The sequence below is a fragment of the Danio rerio genome, chromosome 21 (assembly GCF_052040795.2).
Source record: "Danio rerio strain M-AB ecotype USA chromosome 21, GRCz13ab, whole genome shotgun sequence".
Classification (NCBI taxonomy): domain Eukaryota; kingdom Metazoa; phylum Chordata; class Actinopteri; order Cypriniformes; family Danionidae; genus Danio; species Danio rerio.
In genome coordinates, this window is record NC_141041.1 from 39,136,253 (window position 1) to 39,160,053 (window position 23,801).

General features: G+C 34.7%; 1 protein-coding gene across 5 annotated transcripts in view; it reads left to right on the forward strand.

The window, feature by feature from the left end:
- Positions 1-23,801, forward strand: part of map4k6 (mitogen-activated protein kinase kinase kinase kinase 6) — a 41,337-nt gene that overhangs the window by 16,586 nt on the left and 950 nt on the right. Inside the window, exons 13-30 of one of the 5 annotated variants that reach the window (XR_015519683.1) lie at positions 1,274-1,349; positions 2,102-2,160; positions 6,237-6,283; positions 6,420-6,458; positions 7,129-7,162; positions 7,249-7,691; positions 8,014-8,261; positions 8,855-8,896; positions 8,983-9,067; positions 12,718-12,797; positions 13,389-13,449; positions 13,540-13,663; positions 16,385-16,443; positions 16,525-16,628; positions 16,701-16,875; positions 19,761-19,829; positions 21,344-21,430; positions 21,507-21,577. Coding sequence is in view for 2 of the 5 variants with exons in the window: in XM_087300260.1 (XP_087156386.1) it covers positions 1,274-1,349; positions 2,102-2,160; positions 6,237-6,283; positions 6,420-6,458; positions 7,129-7,162; positions 7,249-7,558; positions 8,143-8,261; positions 8,855-8,896; positions 8,983-9,067; positions 12,718-12,797; positions 13,389-13,449; positions 13,540-13,663; positions 16,385-16,443; positions 16,525-16,628; positions 16,701-16,875; positions 19,761-19,829; positions 21,344-21,430; positions 21,507-21,577 (1,641 nt within the window). In the remaining 3 variants the exon portion in view is untranslated. 5 annotated transcript variants of the gene reach the window in all.

Below are 23,801 nucleotides of genomic sequence, written 5' to 3' on the forward strand. Positions count from 1 at the left end.
CCATCCAACGAGTCAAAGCGAACAAAATCCACATCCTGATTAACTGGTGCCAAATATCAACAGTAAAAACAGAATTCACTGCGTTAGAAGAAGCTGCATGAATCTTTTTTTTTAATTTATTAAATGATTTGTGCCCCAGTGGTGGTGTTTGAAGGTGTCAGATGTAGAGCACAGACACTCTTGACAGCTCTGGATGTCATTAATAATATAATAACATTAATACTGAAATAGTTCAGGCATTTTAGAATGACCAAAACAACATTTCAGATGTTTTAAAGTGTGCTCAGCCGGCTGGTTTGTCCATTTGAACACATTTTAATCATCATATGATCTCTTACAACAAAATCACATGACCATTTGTTTGGTAAAATTGTTTCCATCGCATCTTTTCGTAAAGAATAAAAGTTTATCCTACTCAGTAATGAGCATACATTTTTTTATGCACGTTTTCAAAAGTTATGCACATCTTGGCGTTTCCATCAACTGTTTTTTCTTCACATCTTTAAAAAGCACATAACTATAGGTGGGTGGAAATGTAAGGCTAAGGCGAAATATACCACTTCATCTTTAAAAAAGGGAAGGAGACCAACAGAAACTCAGTTTACAGAATAAAACCTGCTCCTTACTATGATAACTGATCCTGAATAAAGTTACCTCTCTTTCAGAAACAGGCTTTCTCGAATGTGACAAACCTGCCATTTTGAAATGGAAAACACAGAGTTTCTTTCATTTCGGGGTTAACATACTTTGAGATTTCACTTAATCTCCTTTCTGCAACGGTGCCCTAGAGTCAAAAACTAATAGCACAAATAAGGAGAATAAAAAGGGGAGCTAATGAGGAGGAAATGAGCAAAGACATGTGAAACAAATCAACTAAATGAAAGAGAATGATGGGGCGGTAAGAAACAATCAGGAGTACAAACAAAGAAGCATGTGGTTAAATACAAACAAACAAACAAACCAAAATAGAACCAGCTTATCAGTCTGGAGTCCTGACACTAATGGAACTTTTTTTGTAGTGATGCTAAACTTTAGTAGAATTACAAAAAACAAATATTAAATTAAATTTTACAGATTTTCAGAAATCTTTATTTTTGCAGTTCAATTTGGTACCAAAACGTTTACCAAACATACACACTTCACCTTTAATACTCAATCAAATAGTAGACTAGTATTAAACTGAGACATTATATAGGATTTGTAACGTCTCTGTATGTTTTTTTACTATGTGATTTCAGAGTTTATGTCATTGTTTGTGTCTGTGTGTTTACAGACTTGCAGCGTCCTACCAGATAAGATTCATTCTTTAGCAAAACTTCCTGTTCAGAGGACTCTGTCAGAACAGCAGTGTGAGTCCTGTTTAAAATCTAACACACAGTAAAACAGTTGTTTTTTGGTGAAAAATGTAATGATTTTTAAAATTGTTGTCACAAACATCACATGAATACATGAATGCATTTTTGACAAGAGAAACCTTTACTTGAGTTTTCCTTTATGTATTAAATTGGGGGAGCAAATTGATCTTTTTTTCATTTGAACCTGACACCTAGAGTACGAATTGTTCCTAGTTGTTTTTTGCTCTACTCAATACACTCAAAGTCTATAGTGGCATGTGCATCAATTTAAAGTTGTTTAAAATAGCATTCACAAAAACTCATCAAATTTTCTCCAACACTATAATACAAAGAATTGTTGAGTAAAATGATTGTCATGAACTTTCTACACAAGTAGTGATCACTAATCAGGAGTGACAAAAATGTGACATTTGTCAGTGAAAGTCATTGCTGTGCTTTGGCAGATTACAGCAAGTCATGGCCACAAGCCAAGTTTAACTGGACAACAACAGCTATTGTAATTGAGAAGCCACTCTAGAGCAATGAAAGGATGCATTGTGTGCGTTTCTGAGTGTGCCTTTGGGTTTATATTTGTTTGCAAAAATGCAGGAGTGTACAGCCAAATCTGCATGGTAGAATGTCATGAAGACAATAATACAGAAAGTCATGCACTACAGTCCTACCACACATTGTATATGAAGGGGAAGTGTGGTGTGAATACAATGATTCTATTTTGACATGTGACTACATCTTTTTCTGCTTTCCAGTTGACCATGTGAAGTTTGGACTACCTATGAGAAAGGAGACAGATCCCTGTCCAGTTCTGGTGAGAATAAAAATTTGAATAAAATCTAAATGAATTTGTCTAATAGGGTGCATAATAATAATAATAATAATAATAATAATAATAATATTATTATTATTATTATTATTATTATTATTATTATTATTAAATACAGGGTTCATACGTTCATGGAAAGCCTGCAAAAAGTCATGGAATTTTGACATGGCGTTTTTCAGGTCTGGAACAGTTTTGGAAAAACAGAAAAACCCACAAAGTTTTGTGAAAGTCATGGAAATTAGTTTAACATATCTCTGTATACTTGAGTTAGGGCTGCACGATATTGGAAAAATCACATATTTTGCATTTTTGTGATATATATTGTGATGTGAATACAATTTTAATAGATGATTTAACAGGTTTATTTGGATTGATTGGGGGGATTTTGTAGAGGAGTGAATCTCGAATAATATATAACAAAGAAATTTCAAGCTTAGATAAATAAAGTATAGTAAAGATAAAAGTGAATTATAGTTTTCAGGCATTCAATATTCAGGTACAGATATTGAATAATCAACACTGCACTGCACTGTCTTCATTGTATATTATTTAAACTTTTTTTAAAGTTAAAAAAATTATTGTGGCCGGATGTTTTAAAATTTAAAATATTGAAATGTTCACAGTCACAGGCCCTAAAGGAACAGTTTACTCAAAAATAAAATTAACTCACTATTTGCTCACACTTTACTTGTTTTAATCCTATAGGTGTTATTAAATTATATTCTTTTTGTGTTAATTAAAAAAAAATCATAAATGTTTGAAACAAATAAGGGGTGTAATGACAATGGTCAGTAATTATTGGGTGAACTATCTCTTTAAAAATGCATGCAGATGATAAACTTTTACTCTATTATGATAAAACTCTATAACTCTATATAAACTATAATCCCAATCTTGCATTTTCTGCAATGTGACTATAGTGGATGTTGCGATATCAATGTTAAAACAATATATTGTGTGGCCCTAACTTGAATATAGGTTAGTTGTCTTTACTTCTTCTCTGTCCTTGGCCATAAACTTGCTCTGACATTGCTAGTGCTGTGTAGGCATTATTAGAAATAAATTTACATTGATAAAAAAACAAATTTAAACAAAAGTGATTGTTGTGTGTTTTATGATATGCTGTAATAAATTTAAACATAATTGTATTGCTTATTATTTAACAAGTAATTAAAAAGATTACATTAAACATTAAGTCATAAAGTTGCACTTGAAAGATCTGGAAAAATCATGGAATTTTAGTAGTAAAAATGTGTATGAACCCTGAACATATGTCTTCACAAAAAATCTGCCCAAATCTCTGTCAAATCTCGTATCAAATTACCATCAGTAGTTAGACAGCAAAGCTGCACAAATACACCCAAGGAAACTCTAAACTAGTTTAAAAAAATCTCCCAGTCAATCACCTGAATCCAATAGAATAAATATGGCCCTATCATACACCCGGTGCAATTAGGTACAAGACATGTATGGTGTGATTTGTTTCTATTTTTAGACCAGCGCAACCCTAATTTTTACATTTTGTGCCACAGTGTTTAAATAGGAAATCCATTTGCGCCACTTTGTGCACTCATGCGTGTACTGGTCTAAAATAGAGGTGTGTTAAGGCACATCATTGGCGCATTGCTATTTTGAAGACCTGAAATGGACCGCCCCATTAACCAACTAAAAGCAGGTCTAAGGTCCAGCGCAGACCGCGTTAGTTATGCCTTACACATTGCTTAATAAAGACAGGATGTACAGCAATACACAAATATCTTTACATTAAAAAAAATTAAATATTAAAATGTTACAAAAATTATTATTTTCTACATAAATATAAAACCACTGTCTCTATGCCTTCTTCTGGCCTCCATGCCTTTTTTCAGTTTATTCATAATTGTTTATTTTGTATAATGTTATAAGTAGTAGTATTTATTATATGCCTATTTATATTTGTTTTAATAATAATTAGTTTAGATCTTTTGATCCATCTGTCAGGTTTTTGAGACGTATGTCACTATATGGTCCATAAGAATAGGAAGTGTGTTTGGATATAACCAGGGCTGGAGTGAGACTCCTTTTCAGCCCTGGAGTTTCAAGCATTAGACCGGCCCACCTCAGTTCACGACTGACTACATTAAATAAGATCATTTCCCATTCAGTTTCTAATTACACTATCACGTCTTTTTCAAGAAAACAGCTGCTTTAGAACTTCAAATGTTCAACAACCTTACAGTTTTATATGTCTTAACAATAAAAATTAAAAAAAAAACCTAATTACTCAGGTGAGGATCGAACACGTCGTAACGCAACGTGCTGACCACTGGACCACAATGGTGCTGATACGCTTGTGTGGCCGGAATGATAGTTAAATCATCATTACTCTGCAGGCTATATATATACAGTATAGATATATATATATAGATTTTTTTTGTGTGATTATTTATGTATTGCAGAACCAAGCCAGCACGCATAGCTAGCAACAACTATATACAAGCCAGGGTTTGCATTAAATGAAAATACATTTTAAAAAGAAAAAATATATATTCTAATTGTAATTTAAATTTTCATTTTAAAAAGAAAAGAAAAACTCTGAAGTGATCTTTATACACCTCTAATATAATATTATTTATATTTTAGTATACTTTAGTTTATCTAGTTATTATGCAGTTTAAGAAATATTCTCAATAAAGTTAGACCATGCTTTGATTGTTTTAGGTTTAGCTCTGTTAATTCTTGCTGTAGAACGTTCTTACAGCGGGTTCATGCCATATTTCAAATATCACTTTCTTGGTTGCTGTTAGTGCAGTATGAAATATCCAACGTTGGAAAGTTTAGATCATAATCATCATTGAACTAACAGATATTGGGGTATTTAGGAATAAATTTATCACAAAATTCTGAGATATAAATAATATAATATTGTAATCCTTTAATTCTTTTTTATTTGTAAAGATATTTGCGTATTACTGTATTGCATATTATCTTTTGTGTTTTTAGCAATGTGTAAGCGAGGTGCATAACTAACGCGCTCTGCGCTGGACTTAAAATCTGCTTTCAGCTGGTCAATTGGTTGGTGATTTAATTTTCTGAAATAATTAAATAAGAAGAAATAAATAATAAGAGTTTCCTTGGCTGTATTTTGGTTCATTGTCTTACTGAAATGTTCACTCTGGTTTGATCTTCATCATCCTGATAATGTAGATAATGTTGGACTGAAGCAACTAATAATAAAGATTTCAGCTGCTCTCTAGGATTTCACTGCCTTTTTACACTTCCCTTTCATCATGTGTTTAATATGTTTTTCCTGTGTCATTTCATTTTCATTTCATTTCACAAATAACTTAACTTGTAAACTAATTATTTTGTTTTCTTTTCATATGTGGATTACTTTGGTTTGGCTTATTTCCCCCACTGTATATAGATTTATTAGCTGAGAGCAAAATTGTTTGCCCTCCTGTGACATTTTGATTCTTTTTTAAATATTTCCCAAATTATGTTTAGCGGAGCAATGAACTTTTCTCTGTAATTCCTATAATATTCTTTTTATTTCTGTACAAATCTTATTTCTTTTAGTTTGGCTGGAAATAAAGCAGTTTTTACAATTTTTAAGGTCAATAATATTGAATGAAAAACTATTGCCCCGTAATGAAATATCCTTTTTCACTTGGCTAGAGAACAAATCACTGTTTTCCAGTAACCTGCCATATTAACCTAACTTGCCTAGTTAAACTAATTACCCAAATTAAGACTTTAAATTGCTTAAATAACAATATCTTGTCAATTAACTAGTAAACTATTATGTATTATGTCATGGCAAGACAAAATAAATGCGGCATTAGAAATTAGTCATTAAAAACGATTATGTTGAAAAATATATATCTCGGTTAAACAGCACTTAGGACATATTTTTTAAATAATTGAAATTAATATTCATTGCATGTTTGCTTTATTAAAAAATATAGAAGTAAAAGTTTATAAAAATAATTAAAAAGTATGTGGATTTATATTTTGCTGTTATTTTGTAACTTATCATAATGTAATTACTAGAAAATAATTGGTTTGCTGTTCTGTTTTAGGAGGCATATGATGACTGGAGCTCTATCAGCGCAGACAAGGACTCACCGTAGGTTCAGTTTCACTCTTTGCAATCCATTGACATTTGAGTCTCATTGTTAAGTGCTAAATTTAGCTGTTAAGAGGGCCTAATAACATACAGTTCTCAGAGGAAAGAGTTTAAAAGATGCCTTTTTATTTTGCAGGAGTTTGTTAGAATGTGTGGAAGAGGCCTTGATGGAAAGGTGATTATTTATAATGCCTTGACATAGATATAGAAATAAGTGACTACTATTGGAAATTTCTGTTAATGTAGGGAATGTTCAGGGAACAAGCTGTAAGGTGGCACAAATTACAAAATGATTACCATATTTTAAAAACATATTTTTGAATTTATGTATTTAATCTTTGATACAATGCAAACTTTTCATTTAAACACTGAGTAATATTGAAGAAAACCATGTACTTGCTAGGAACAGTTGGATTTTTTGGTTGCCTCAGACAAACCTGAAATTTGTGTTTAAACATGTTTAACCCTATTAGAATTAGTGCATTCTTTCAGCTTATGTTTATATTATATTATATTATATTATATTATATTATATTATATTATATTATATTATATTATATTATATTATATTATATTATATTATATTATATTTTTTATATACTGTTTTATTCCAATAGTGCATGATAGATGTTACAGAATATGTATTTATATGTATTTTGCCGGTTTAAAAGACAAATAGGATAATCAGCTAATTAATCACAACTTTTTTTCAACTCCTATTTGAGAAATAAATGTGTTCCTAAAACAGTTTAAGGGGAACAAGTAGTCTTTTATAACCCTACTCTGTGCTGTCAAAAGTAATTTTCAATTAAATGAGTGTGTAATAATTATTTCTTATTTTGCAGGAGTTTAACTATAAAGAGAGTCTCTTCAGTTGAGGTAGGAATGAATAAAAATAAGCTTTAAAAGAGACATAGCATAAGTACCATTTATATATTGCTTATTTGTGTCCGTAATATCAACAGCACTCACCAAATGAAGAGGATAAATATGGGACTGTGAAGAGGATGGCCTCTTCTCCCCAATCAACAGCCCTCTGCCATCAAGAAAAAAAAGCTCCCACTCCCTCTTCTATCCCCTCGCCTATTATTGGCTCTAGCTCTCTGAAGAACCCTGCCCCCAACACTAACCCTAGCCTACTCAGTGAATCGGCTTTGCTTATTGGTTCAACATTGTCCCACATGTCGCTCATCACAAACTCCTGCCTATTCACAGACTCCTCCTTCCTCAGTCATTCCACCAGTCTAGGTTCCCTCTGTTTAACTCCAACTGAAGGTGAGATCTTTCAGTTCAAAGAATAGGCTAACACTTGAAATCAGAATATCTCTAGAGTTATGCTTTACTAATTTCTATCAGCAGTGTTTTAATTGTATTACATTTAATAACAGAGCACATTATCAACTACATAGTGCTTTCAGGGATTGAACTTACCTCCGTGAAGTTGGCACCCCATAAAAACAAACAATCCCCAAAACTATGCCATTCGTTTGTGCTGATACTTTGGTCATATCTAAACAAAAAAAATTGATAAAGTGTTTGTTTTAATGGCACAAATCACCACAAGTTGAGCACAAATGACCTGTGCTGATTTGAAGTCATTTGAGCATGGGGTGGAAAGTGCCGTCTCACGGTCAAAAAAATAATGCTTAATATCCCAGACCTCAAACCAGCACAAACATTCGTTTTTGCTGCACAAATCAGCAAAAACGTAGCAGAAACTAATGTCATAGTTTTGGGGATTGTTTGTTTTTATGGGGTGCCAACTTCACTGAGATATTGAACCTGCAGGGAACTTTACATAAAGTTAGCAGGACACAATTAATACTAGTTCTAAAGCCAAACACTGACACATTAAACAGGTTTAATACCAGAGAGCTCTGTCGCTCCAGACCCAGGAGGAACAAGGACTTATACCACCCCGCCGGACTCTCCTGTCTCTCCAGAATGGAGCACTCTCAGAAGGAAACAGGATGACTCTGTAAGTAAATAAAGATGCACATAGCAAAATACCAAGCAGTGTGTAGCAATATTACATACATTATTATATACAGTTGAAGTCAGAAATATTAGCCCCCATTTAAATTTTTTTCTTTTTTAAATATTTTCGAAATGATATTTTACAGAGCAAAGAAATTTTCACAGTATGTTTGATAATATTTTTTTCTTCTGGAGAAAGTCGTATTTGTTTCATTGCGGCAAGAATAAAAACAGTTTTTAATTTTTTAAAAGCCATTTTAAGGTCAAATTATTAGCCCCTTTAAGCTATATATTTTTTCGTTAGTCTAGAGAACAAACCATTGTTACACAATAACTTGCCTAATTACCCTAAGCTGGCTAGTTAGCCTAATTAACCTAGTTAAGCCTAAACCTAGTTAAAGAAATTTGTTGAAAAAATCTTCTCTCCGTTAAACATAAATTGGGGTAAAAATAAACAGGGAGGCTGATAATTCTGACTTCAACTGTATTTTAAAATATTATACTAATTAATAAAGTCAAACTGTGTTTGAGAATGTCTCAAGGTAATCATTACCAAACTTTAATCAGTCTCTCGCAATTTATTACTTATAAAAGAAAGCTGTTGTCCATGGACTGCCACCTACACCACAAGTACATGTAAGTACAGAATAATTAGCCCTAATTCTGTTGCATGCCTTAAATTCATGCTTATTTTTCTGTGATGATCCTACATTGTCTTCCAGATGGGGGCCTGCTTCTCCAAAGTATTCAACGGCTGTCCATTAAAGACTCACTGTGCTGTTACATGGGTTCTACCTAAAACCAGAGGTACTTTAGTTAGCAGCTTTTTACTTAAAGTTGCTATTTATATTATAACTTTTTGGGACTAAAATGATCCAAAATCTATTTTTTAACAAGTACATGCCTGTAATTAGAACTGTCGAGTCATTTGATTTGGAGGATCTACCAATACCTAAACCTGATCCAATACTTTTCTAATACATAAAAAATAATAAAGAAAAGGGAAAGAAACAGATCCAGGATGTTCCTTATTTTTTATTTAATTCACATTTTTGAACATATAACATCTCTATTTGCTTGTTGTCTTAAATGTAGACTTTCCACCTCTTGCATTTCCAAGTTTACATATCTCACTGTTTGCTATGGCAATGTTGTCGTCATCTACTTTATACAGGGTTTCCGTAAGGTCTCAAAACCTTTATCACAGCCATGTCACCCTGCAGCCCAAGACCGGTTACTCACTGAAGCTAAGCAGGGCTGAGCCTGGTCAGTACCTAGATGGGAGACCACTAGGGAACACTAGGTTGCTGTTTGATGTGGTGTTAGTGAGGCCAGCAGGGGGCGCTCAACCTGTGGTCTGCGTGAGTCCTAATGCCCCAGTAAAAGTGAAGGGGACTCTATACTGTCAGTGGGCGCCGTCTTTTGGATGAGACGTTAAACCGAGGTCCTTAAAAATCCCATGGCACATCTCATGAAAGAGCAGGGGTGTAACCCCGGTGTCCTGGCCAAAGTCCCTCTATCGCCCTTACGATCATGGCCTCCCAATCATCCCCTTTAACCGAATTGGCTCTATCACTGTCTCTCCACTCCTAAAACAGCTAGTGTGTAGTGAACGCACTGGTGCCGTTGTCCTGTGGCTGCCGTCGCACCATCCAAGTGGATGCTGCACACTGGTGGTGGTGTGGAGAGACCCCCCCTCATGATTGTGAAGCGCTTTGGGTGTATGGCCATACACAATAAATGCGCTATATAAATACACATTACATTAAAAAGTATTAAAAGTTGATAAATCAATGTAAAGAAGTTTAAGGCTCTTAAAATGTATTAAAAAGTGGATGCTGGGTAGTTTATGAGATCAATGAAATCCTACTAGATTTAACATCATGCTGCATTGTTAACTGCAGTAACCAAGGCAACACAATTATTTCTGCAGTTCTATAGGCGCATACCTGCTGCATTAGCTATATTCATCAGAATCAGAAAGAGCTTTATTGCCAGGTATGTTTGCACATAAAAGGAATTTGTTTTCGTGACAGAGCTTATACAGTGCAACAAAATTAGAGACAGGACAAAAAACAGATAATAAATATATCAAAAAGCAGCAAGTAGTGAATGCAAATATACAAATAGACAAGTGTATGTAGAGCTTTATTACTATGTACAACGTTATACGTGCAACTGTTATGTGCAAATTGGCATGAAAAGTGTGTTGTTAAATAAGTGTATAAGTGTATAAAAGTGTATAGCAAGAAGTGATGTTGGTTTCAAAATTATTATTATTATCAAGTGTTCATGAGATGGATTGCCTAAGGGAAGAAACTGTTTCTGTGTTGGGCTGTTCTGGTGCGCAGTGCTCTGTTGCGTTGACACGAAGGTAAAAGCTCAAAGAGGCAGTGTGCTGGGTGTGAGGGGTCCAGAGTGATTTTGGTAGCCCTTTTGCTCGCTCTGAAAAAATACATTTCTTAGAGAGTAGAGAGGGTTGTACCTATGATTCGATCAGCAGTCTGAACTATGCGACATTGTCTTCAAAGGTTGGATTTGGTAGCTGAGCTAAACCAGACCAATATTGATGTACAGATGACTGATTCAATGATGGAGGTGTAGAACTGTTTCAGCAGCTCCTTTGGAAGTTTGAACTTCCTCAGCTGGCGAAGAAATTACAGCCTCTGTTGAGCTTTTTGACAATGGAGTCAATGTGAGTGTCCCACTTCAGGTCCTCAGAGATGGTGGTGCCTTAGAACCTGAATAACTCCACTGCTGCCACAATACTGTCCATGATGCTTAGTGGGGGCAGTTTACTTAGCAGGGGGGTTTCTACTAAAGTCCACTATCATCTCCTCTGTTTTGAGCGTGTTGAGCTACTGGTTGTTGTGATTGCACTAGACAGCCAGCTCCTTAACCTCCTGTCTGTAAGCAGACATTTAATAGATTTTTATTCCGTATATGAATAATGTTTTAGTTTTGGATTAGTTTCTTACATTGATATTTAGTCAATATTCTGCAAGTTAAAATTTCGCCAGTGTTTCCAGTTGAAAGTAGTTTTAAGGTCTTAAAATGTTTGGAAAGTGTCTTAAAATTAACTGTCTGGTTCCTGTATATACCCTGTTATAATACCTCCAGACCACAGACATACTCGTGCTTTCCGCTTCAAGCTGCTTCCATGTTCTTCTTTGCCAGCATTTATCCTATAGTGTTAGCAGTTAGGGTTAAACAATAGTAACAATTTGCAACAAAGTGATGTCATGCCGCACGCATTGCTGTTTTTGTGTGCAGTCAAAAAAGAGGTCTAACTCTGTGCCACTGCATAACTGGTGATCCCTGATCAGGAGGTAATGTCCAATTCTGATCGAGTCTAAAAACTGCGTTATCGGGCCAGATTTTCGATCACCTGATAGGATCTGGACATCCCTAGTTGTAATAATGTTTTCTAAATTTAGTAGTATTTGGTAGGTTTTCACTGGAAATATATAGTGCATCCGGAAAGTTTTCATAGAGCTTCACTTTTTCCACATTTTTTAAGTTACAGCCTTATTCCAAAATGGATTAAATTAATTTATTTCCTATTTCCTAAATGTGACAGACATTGAATAATCAACGCTGCATAGTCTTCATTGTATTATTTGATTATTTAATCTTTATTAAAGTTGCAAAAGTTTCTTGTGGCCGGATGTTTCAAAATTTAAAATATTGAAATGTTCACACAGTCACAGGCCTTAAAGGGATAGTTTACTCAAAGATTAAAATGTACTCCCTATTCACTCACACTTCACTTGTTTCAATACTATTGGAGCTATTAAATTCTATTATTTTTGTGTTCATTTAAAAAAAAAAAAAACAAGTGAAGGGTGTAATGAAAATGGTTAGTCATTTTTGGGTGAATTATCTCTTTAAAAGTGCATGCCCATGACACACTTTTTCTCTATTATGACTAAACTCTATATTAAACTATAATTCCAACATGGCATATTCTGCGATGTGACTATTGTGGATGCGATATCAATGCTAAAACAATGTATTGTGCAGCCCTGACTTGAATATAGGTTAGTTGTCTTTACTACTTTTCTGTCCTTGGCCAAAAACTTGATCTCACATTGTTAGTATTGTTTAAGCATTATCAAAATAAATTTTACTCAGATATAAAAACTTATTTAAAAAAAAAAAGATTGTTGCATGTTCTATGATATGCTGTAATAAATTTGAACATCATTGTTTTCTTAATATTTAAGTTAAGTATTTATTTTTATTTTTTTTAAGTATATGTAGACATTACATGAACATTACATCATGACAATGTACTTGAAAGTTCGGAAAAAGTCATGGAATTTTAGTAGTAAAAATGTGCATGAACCCTGTAATGTGTAGTAGTTCATTTAAGGGAAACAACAGGTTCAGTAAAAACATGGTGATGGTTTCAACCTTGGCATATCGTAATCATATATACTGATATTTACTCATAGATCAATATCTTATGCTGGGTGCTGAGGAAGGGGTCTACACCCTCAACCTCAATGAATTACATGAGGACACTATGGAAAAGGTAATCATATAAGTTACCCTGTGAGATATAGAAACACGCCTTCTATGTACAAACATACATACATTCAAAATAATTGTTAATTATACAGCTGAAGTCTGATTTATTAGCCCCCTGAATTATTAGCCCCCCGGTAAATTTTTTCCCAAATTTTTATTTTTCCAACACATTTCTAAACATAATAGTTTTAATAACTCATTTCTAATAACTGATTTATTTTATCTTTGTCATGATGACAGTACATAATATTCTTCTACATATTTTTCAAGACACTTTTATACAGCTTAAAGTGTCATTTAAAGCCTTAACTAGGTTAATTAGGTTAACTAGGCAGGTTAGTTAACCTATAATCAGTTATTATTTATCTGACAGAGTCAGTATAGCAGATAAAAATTCCTTGCTCCGTTAAACATAATTTGGGGAATATTTAAAAGAGAGAAAAAAAAGGAAAAAACGGAAGCTAATAATTCTGACTTCAACTGTAAATTCATGATTAATTTATTTTGTTTCATTTTAAAGCACTTACTGGTCTCCATGATTTACTAAAGCAAACATCCAGTGAAAGAGTATTATTAATTATTTTTTATTTTTCAGTTGCTTCCACAGAGATGCATTTGGTTATATGTGATGAACAATGTCCTTATGTCCATCTCAGGTATGTCCTGCATTAATATTAAAACCTTATATAATTTACAACAAAGATTTGATATCCTCTATAATTGTCTGTCTGGTTCTCTGTTTACAGGAAAGTCATCACAGTTGACTTCTCATAGCCTGCCAGCATTGTTTGAGTATCGCAGAAATATGCAACGTAGACAGGGACATCTCGCAATTAATGCACACCGCCTGAGCACAAAGATAAATGCAAGGTTAGTAGAATTAAACACACAATTCTGTCTTCCTATTTTGTATATAACATAATTGAATAATTTTATTCATATAACAAGAAGCGATTCTTGGACACACTGAGTTAAATCTAAGACAAAATGATGTTGTTGTTGTTGTTGTTGTTTGTTTGTTTTTTTAAATACCAATCCCATCAGTTGGCCTTTTCTTAAAATAACACAAACACAAACAGTAGTGTTTACGATCTAATATAGCATAAAGTGTGTTTTAATAAATAAGGAGAATGTGCAAAAGATAAGGAGCCGAATGTACAAAAGAACATAAACAAGAGCAAACAATGAAGTAAAACTAGAGCCATTTCTAAAAAAATGTTTTCCTGCCTATACTTGTTTTTTTTTGTTTTTTTTTAGACATGTTAGTGCTAACAACCAAGATATTATTATACAGTAGTTTTGAAAATTTAAATGAGTTAATCCCCGGAAAAGAGTGCATCTATCGTCATCAAATTAATCTAATGAGAATCAGATATTGTGTTAGAGGAACCAGACATCATGTTTTTTCTGAGACAGTCCCATCTCTACTTTTAGTGTCCTGACTTATTTAGAAAAAAATCAAGTTTTGATCTATATTTGAACTTTCGTTAAATTTCTTCATTGTGAATGTTAGTAGCAATGTTCTCGAATGTGAAAATAGCCTAATAAATAGTAGTAAAAGTATCCATAGTACAGGATGTTTTGATAAACACATGCCACTCAATAACATTTACAAATCATTATGTTATATAATAACAATAAATATTATCAGCTTGATGTGATTTAAGGGGAGTTTATGATTGCACTTATGATTGGTTGCTGCATGTTGCCTCAAAATCCAAAGGACTCAGCGCAATAAGACGCAAGATGTGCATGGCATGATTTGTTGCTATTTTAAGACCAGCGCTATTCTAATTTTTCTGTTTTGCGCCATGTTGTTTAAATACCAAATCTATTTGCACCACTTTGCATACTTATGGGCATGCTGGTCTAAAAAGAAGGTGTGTTGAGGTGCATTATTGGCGTGTTGCTATTATGAGGAACTGATATAGACCATTTTTTAAATGCTGGTCTAAAGTCCAGTACGGAGCGCATTAGTTATGTGCCTATGACCATTTTAAGACTCCACTTATCATTATATAATGCCAGAAAGATAAAATAATAGCATCATAATGCAAGTACACTCTTTTAAAGTACATATTATATTTTATTCTTAAGAATATTTAAATTAATCATAGTCATTTCAACGATTTAATAATTAGGCATTGGCATCATGTGAAAACGCATATCCTAAATAAATAATCAATAAATGTTAACAAAAATGTGCAAGGTAAAAAGTAACAGAGGCTGCAATATCTGCTACCAGATCCATATTATGCACCCACATGAAAATATACTATAATAATTTATAGTAAATACTATAGTGTTTTTAACCATACTAACACTGACAGCTCCAAAACTCCAATAGAGATTGAGAGGCTGCACAATCAGCTATATATATATATATATATATATATATATATATATATATATATATATATATATATATATATATATATATATATTGCATCACCAAAAATTAATGATGTCATGTCCATGTTTTGTGTGTTAGTCGATGGTTTGATTATTGTGACAGGCCTTGATATAAGTTTTTTGACCACACTTTATTAATATTTTTCATTTATTTGTTTGCTGGAAATGAAAACTGAATTTCGAAATAGTTTTGAAACAAATAATTGTATTTGTATATATTCGAAATTAAACTTGTAGGCTAATGGATGTCTTCAGTTAAATGAGTTTCACTGTTTCCTTATACCACAAAAGTAAAGGAGTAAAGCAAACAGCAAAAGTAAAGTGAAAGTAAAGTTGCCGAATGGAAGAGACTCATCCTTTATTCTCGCGTAGATGGTGTGTTTAACTGTTCCTCGTTAAAGCACTCAGTTTTTCAGTTTGACTCAGACTCTGATTGGTTTAATGCATGTTATGCTCTAAACACACTCATAACTCGTTAAGAGAATAAGCACAACCCTGTTAGACTATGTACCAGGGCGCAGAGCATATTTTTCCATTTTTAAAATAGCAAAAGTGGATTCGGACACGCCCTTAATGCTAGATTGGTAAAATAGAGCACAAGGAGCTTGCCCTCCAACTTTCAAATACATCTGCATTGTTTGCGTAATACCCTCCGCCACCCCAGTTCCACCTGTGTTTTACATGTTATGTTTCCAACTGCAGGGTGTTATATTCTTATGCAGCATGTTTGTGAATATACTGACAGTAGCTAGTTATTGTATAACCTTTTTTTACTTAACACTTTATAACGGCTACATTTCTTTATTAAAACTGATATAAAAAAGATGACTTGTGTTTTATATTTTATCTAAATGAACCCAAACTTAAGTCTGTATGTCAGTCTGGTGAGTTACGAGGTCACAAAGTTTGGTCCTATGTTAAGTCAATGGGATTTTTCCAAATTGTCCGATTATGTTTCGGAAAGCCGTAGGTTGGATCAGTTGGAGAAGATATAGCAACTTAATTCAGTATAGTTTGGAGGTTTGGAGTTAGTTTGGTGGTTGTAGTATGAACGGTCTAGGAGGAGATGCATTCTTAAAATAGTCTAAGAAGAAGAAGACAAAAGAATAATATGTTTAACAGTATGTTCTCTTCCTTAAACCACCATAATAAATGGTATCAATTCACTTCTTTCTCCAGGAAGTATGCCATGTCAGTAAAAATCCCAGACACCAAGGGCTGTAGAAGATGCAGTGTGGGTGAGGACCACTGTAGGATTGTGTTACTCATTCTCTGGGCATTTTGTGCACATCTTAAGGTTTTTTTTTCTCTGCTTCAAGTACGAAACCCCTACAATGACAGTGTTTTCTTGTGTGCCGCTGTGCCCACTGGATTGGTTCTTCTCATGTGGTATGAACCTTTGCAGAAGTTCATGCAGCTTAAGGTGAGAAAAAAGAGATAAGGTTAATGATAATGTTAAAATTACATAACTTGACTCTCTCTCTCTTTCTGTCAGCACATTGCTTTGAGTCTGCCAGAGTTCCTGCCTATCTTTGAACTACTTGTACAGGAAACTAAGGAGCTGCCACAGGTCTGTATCGGGGTGAGAAGTTATCCCAACCAAAAAGACACCTCTGGAGAGATGCACTTTGACATCATCCACCTGGATGACACACCACAGAGCCTGCCAGGTGTTGAACAAATGCTAAGAATTTAACTCAAAACATGTTTTAAACAATGTTTTGAATAGGATAAATGTACATTTTAATTGTAATAATATTTCACAATCTTACATTGTATTTGATCAAATAAATTGGGTATATGCAGAAGACTTTTACTTTTCAGTAACCTGCGTCAAGCGCTTTCAGTAAACTGTATGCCGTTACAAAATCGGCATGATTTTAAGGTTTGTTTACTTTAAAAATCAATGATCTTCAATGCCTGGTTGATATACATATATGATTTAAAGTGGGTCTCTGAATGTACAAGAAGCACTACATTAAATTTCATTTGTCCGCTCCATCAGTGGGTAGCACGATCTCCTCACAGCAAGAAGTCGCTGGTTCAAGCCTCGGCTGGGACAGTTGGCATTTCTGTGTGGAGTTTGCATGTTCTATTCTTGTTCATGTGGTTTTCCTCCGGGTGCTTCTGTTTCCCCCACAAATCCAAAGACATGTGGTATAGGTGACTTAAGTAAGCTAAATTGTCTGTATTGTATGCGTGGGATTGAGTGTGTATGGGTGTTTCCCAGTGATTGGTTGCAGCTGGAAGGGTGTCCGCTGCGTAAAACAAATGCTGGATAAGTTGGCGGTTCATTCCTCTTTGGTGACCTCAGAAAAATAAAGCCTTAAAGCCTAAGACTAAGCCTAAAAAAAAAAGAATGAATGAATGTCCGCGCCATTTCTTTAAAAAGAAAAAAAATTATTTAAACCTAGTATTTTTAATGGAGTTTCTGCACTAGCCTGTTGATCCTGATGGTAAAAGGCTTTTCATCTAATTTTACACTTGAACAACTAAATGAATGCTATTTAAGTCTATTTAACTGATTATATTTTAATTACATTGCAATAAGAAACCATATTAAAAAAAATTTAAAATCGCATTAATCATTTACCGGAAGTTTATCGGATTGGAAGAAACACTAGAGCTGCGTCCCAAATCACAAACTTATGCACTATTCTATGCCATTTTGTAGTATAAATAGTGTAAGTAGTGCGTTCACACTGAAAACTTTAAAAAATAATAAGTGTACTTTAATTACCCGGATGATGCACTCATTCAGCTGGTAAAATGAAGTGTGGAATGATAGACACTTCACGCACTCAACGACCGCAGGTTTGCTTACGTAGCGGAAGGGGCAGAGCTATCGGACGCACATGTTGGATAACTTTATTTATTTTGGATGGTGAAAGCAAAATTCTCCTACGAGATTGATTATAGCGCCTCCTGATGGTGAATGCGGCAATACTCACGGCAAGTATTATTTGATAATTCGATCGTTTATTTCACTTATTTGGCAACCGTCAAATGTCATTAGGGAAACGGTTTGAATTTCTGCTTAGTAGAAAACCATTAGTGTGCCATTTGGGACGACACTACATACATGTACTATCCTCTTGAGTGTGTAAGTGCATAAGTACATAGTGCATGAGTGCATAGTGTATATTGTGCCATTTGGGACGCAGCTTAGCTCTGCATATATCCTTGGTAAGCACAGAAAACTTCTAAAAATACTAATAAAAATGACTATTGTTATCTTAATTATAATTTATCTTAGTGTACCACATTATTTGCAGTGCTACAATGACGCACAGTGCATCCGAAAAGTAGTTATAGCGCTTCACTTTTTCCACGTTTTTTTATGATAAAGCCTTAATCCAAAATGCATTAAATTCATTTCCTCAAAATTCTAGCTCTAAAGCTCTAAATTGAGCTCAGGTATTCTGTTTCCACTGATCATTCTTGAGATGTTTCAGCAGCTTAATTGGAGTTCACCTGTGGTAAATTTTGTTGATTGGACATGGTCCCAGGATTGACAGTGCATGTCGAAGCACAAACCCAGCATGAAGACATAGGAATTGTCTGTAGACCTCCGAGACAGGATTGTCTTGAGGCACAAAATAATTCTGCTGCTCTGAAAGTTCCAATGAGCACAGGGGCCTCCATCATCCCTAAGTGGAAGATGTTTGAAACCACCAGGACTCTAACCTAGAGCTGACCGGCCATGTAAGCTGAGTGATCTAACCCAATGGTCACTCTGTCTGAGCTTCAGCGTTCTTCTGTGGAGAACGGAGAACCTTACAGGAAGAGAACCATCTGTGCAGCAATCCACCAATCAGGCCTGTATGGTAGAGTGGCCAGACAGAACCCACTCCCCGCCTGGAATTTGCCAAAAGGCATCTGAAGAACTTTTAGACCATAAGAAACAAAATTCTCTGGTTTGATGTGACTAAAATTAAACTCTTTGGAGTGAATGCCAGGTGTTACAAAACCAGGCACCGCTCATCACCAGGCTACTACTATCCCTACATGAAAGCATGGTGGTGGCAGCATCATGCTGTAGGGATGTTTTCAGCAGCAAGAACTGGAAGACTAGTCAGGATAGAAGGAAAGATGAATGCAGCAATGTACTGAGACATCCTGAATGAAAACCTGCTTCAGAGTGATCTTGACCTCAGACTGGGGCGACGGTTCATCTTCCAGCAGGACAATGACCCAAAGCACACCGCAAAAAGCTTGTGCCAAGCTTGTGGCATCATATTTAAAAAAGACTTGAGGCTGTAATTGCTGCCAAAGGTGCATCAACAAAGTATTGAGCAAAGGCTGTGAAAACTTATGTACATGTGATTTTGCAGCTTTTTTATTTTTAATAAATTTGCAACAATGTGAAAAATATTACATTGTCATTATAGGGTATTGTGTGTAGAATTTTGAGGAAATAAATTAATTTAATCCATTTTGAAATAGGGCTGTAGCTGAAAAATATGGAAAAAAGTGAAGCGCTATAAATACTTTCTGGATGCACTGTAGACTGATAAGTAGTGTTTTATCTTACTGAAGTTACTTGACTTTGCAGATGGTGAGACTCTGGAGGTCAAGCAAGTGATTCAGCTTGACAGGGACACGATTCTTGTCGCACTGGAAAGTAAAAATGCTTAAAGTTTTCATGAATTATTTTTGTGTTTGTGTGTATCCTTACATTGGTTTAGAAAGTCATATTTTATGTATATATGTGATTTTGTATTTCATTTTATTATATGTATGAAATAAATAGAATTCTCATGGGTCATGAAATTTCTGGAATATCATGAGACTATCTAGACAATGAAAGTCAGGGAATTATTATTATTATTATGTATTTTTTTTATCGAGGACGGATCATAAAATGTCTATTAAAATTAGGTTTGACATTTTTTGACTCTCCAACCACTATTTAGTCACATATTTAAAGTCTTAGAATGGTGTAAAATAATAATTTTAGAGTATCAATTAATGTTATAGTTTAATTGAGAAGATTAACCCTTGTGCACTGTTCAAATGTACTACCCTTTTGTTATGTTCAGGATTAAAACATCCACTGAATTTTATGGAGACCCGGAAGGGACGTGATGGTGGGGAAAAAATTGGGTGGAAGAAAAAAAATAAAATACAATGATAGGAAAACATATTGCTTTTCCTCTTAAAGATTGCATTATCTCGCAAAGATGTTTTGCAAGGGAATGCAAAGATGTTTTGCAAGGGAATGCAAAGATGTTTTGCGTTCCCTCGCAAAACTGTTTTTCCACAAACTGTTCACTTCATACATGTCAACCCTCCTGTTTTTGCTAGTATTCCACCGTATTGAAATTAATATAAAAATGTCTGCTCCTTGAAGAAAAAGGAAAAAATAGGTTTATGTAGTATAACAATATGTTGGCTTTCTCATGCCACCTTAATGCCAAATTTGACCTCTTCCCAATAGGGAAAATCACATACAATAATGATAAAAATGCATAATAAAAATGCATGATTATATGGTGCCATGGTTTTGCAATCTGGTTATAATGAAAGTCAATGGGGCAAAAACAGCGACCAACAGTAAATTATTAGGGGGGAGGGGGGGATGAATATGAATCAAAGAAAAAATGTATCAAAGCCAGTGTGGTTTCACATGTTGAAGATTTAATAAAAGGTATTTAAAAATCCTGTCCGTAATTACTTTTTATATTAAAAATACTTCATTTTGTGCGTATTTTTTCATCAAATCAGTAACATAATTTATGAATTTAGCAGTTAAAGAGTTAAAATCCTGTACTTTTCTAAGCAATTGAGTAGTTTTGATCAGGACTGAGGTTGATTAACAGATTTATGCAAAAAAATTTTGAAAAATAAATTATCGAATGTATTTTTACAGCAGTTTAATTCAGTCAATTAAGTTTAATTAATAGTACCACATGAAACAACCAGTAGGGCCTTTTGATATCCTTGCTGTGCTGTAACAGCCTTTTTCATGTTCTGTGTGTATGGCTCCTGCAATATTTTTTTTTAAAACTAAGTTCAACTTAATATTCTGGCAAAATATAATCTAAGTGTCTTGCTTCATCAAATTCCATTTTTAATGGATTGCTATCAGCTCTGTTTTTGTGTGTTTTTACAATCCAAGAAACCTTTCTGTTTCAGACATCGTGAAGGTTGTTAATTTGCAGGCATGCATGAGCCAACAGAAGACCCCTGAACTAGATTTTGAGTTTTCCATTCACACGCTGGGTAAGCCCTGTTCGACTGTAGCCATTATATTTACATCTTTCTGTTGCATTTTATGCTAATCTGTTTGTCTTTGCAGTGTGCCTGCAGGACAGTGTTCTTGTCTTCTGGAAGCATGGCCTAAAAGGAAAGAGTTTACAAACTAATGAGGTAAACCTAAGATTTAATTCAAGTTTATTGGATAGTGCTCAAAATAATTCAAAATAATAATTGTTTCAAAGCAGCTTTACAAAGTTATTGCATTGCAATCAAAATCAGAAATGTGTATAGGTGTATAGGTATTACAGTAATGGCTTTATTCACTGGTGTAAGATTAAAGAAGAACCTAGAAAAGTAATGTTCGTAGACAAACTTTATGTTGGCTTGAGAAAGCCTCGTTTGAAAGTTTGAAGTAGTTTTATGTTAGCATGTTTATAGTATGAATTGGCATGTTTCTTGCTAGGGTGTTCTGAGTGGTTAGTAAGGTGTTGCTAGGTGGTTGCTAGGCACGTTTAAAAACAGATAAGTTTTGCTACGGTTACGCTATACGTCCACACTATGCCGGAGTTTTCGAGTGCCAAAAACGGAGCGTTTTGGAAACGCTGGAGAGTCCATTTGCATTCTAAAACATTTTTGCTCCGTCTCAGTGTGGATGGGGAAAAACATCTGAAACTGGAGGCGGGGCTGCAGACACTTGCTTCTCTGATTGGGGCTTTTCCTCGATATTAAGTATTTTTCCTACTTGTAAGTTCAGACTTCGCAAGTCGGATATGTCAGGTAAATCTTCATAGGTAACAGTGTACTTTATAACCTTATTCACATCATCCTGGATACGTAACAATCTTAACAGTTAAATAAAAACATGATATAAGGAACTGCTATTTTCATTTTCATATTAACAACTTAAAAGACAGCAGAAATATTGAGGATTTGTGCTGCATATATGAGCGTCATCTTCCCTCTATGCATATTTATAACAAAACGGAGCCTATAGCATTACTGCCTCCTTTCATTTTAATTGAAAATACGAAACATACCCTCTGTTTTCCTGAATATCAGTTTTAAAAATCAATAATGGCCGTTATAAAAGTACAACGTACAATACGTTTATACAATATAGGAAATAAAGGCAAACAATCAGTCAATATACAAAATGTATGTGATTACATTAATTATTAACTTATCTTTGCACTCAGCCAAAACAGGTTCCCTGAGAACAAGCAGTAGATTCAAAAGACCAAAGTCTGGGAATATGTCGTTAGATATAGACAACAAGATGAATCAAATATCGCGTTTAACAAATATAGTGAGATTTGATTCAGCTGTAAATCTTTGATGAACAGTCCGACGAGCACAGCTCTCATCTGGTTAGATATGCTGTAGCGCATGCCAGAGTGTGTGTGGTCACGTGATGTGCGTTTTCAGTGGTTTGGTGTAGATGGAGAGTTGTTCAGAAACGCTGGGTAAAATGCTAGTGTGGACCGGAATCGTTTTCATTCTAAAATACGTTTTTTAAATTAAAATGTACTAATGTAAACGGGGCCTAAGGGGTTGCTAAGGCATTTTAAGTAGTTACTAAAGTGTTGCTAGGTTGTTGCTAAGGTGTTGCTAGGTGGTTGCTATGTGTTATAGGTTGTTGCTAAGGTGTTGGTAGGTGGTTGCTAAGGCATTGCTAGGTCATTGTCTAGGTGTTTTAGGTAGTTGCTAAGGAGTTGCTAGGCAGTTGCTAAGGTGTTGCTAGGTGGTTGCTAGGATGTTTTGAGTGGCTGCTATGGTGTTGTTAGGTGGTTGCTAAGGTGTTGCTCTGTGGTTGCTAAGGTGTTGCTTGGTGGTTGCTAATGTATAGCTAAGCGGTTGCTAAGGTGTTGCTAGGTGGTTGCTAGGGTGTTCTGAGTAGTTGCTAAGGCATTGCTAGGTGGTTGCAAAAGTTTTGCTTGGTGGTTGCTAAAGCATTGCTAGGCAATAGCTAAGGTGTTGCTAGGTGGTTGCTAGGGTGTTTTGTGTGGTTGCTAAGGCTTTGCTTGGTAGTTCATAAGGAGTTACTAGATGGTTGCTAAGGTGTTCTGAGTGGTTGCTAAGGTGTTGCTTGTTGGTTGCTAAGGCATTGCTAAGGTATTGCTAGAGGGTTGCTAAGACATTGCTTGGTGGTTGCTAAGGCATTGCTAAGGTGTTACTAAGTGGTTGCTAGGATGTTCTTGAGTGGTTGCTAAGGTGTTGCTCATTGGTTGCTAAGGTGTTGCTAGAGGATTGCTAAGACATTGCTTGGTGGTTGCTTAAGCTCTGCTAGGCGGTTGCTGAGGTGTAGCTAGGCGGTTGCTAGGATGTTGCTAGGTGGTTGCTAAGGTGTTGCTAGGCATTGTGGCTAGTAAGTTGAAATGTCATCAGTGATTGGCAG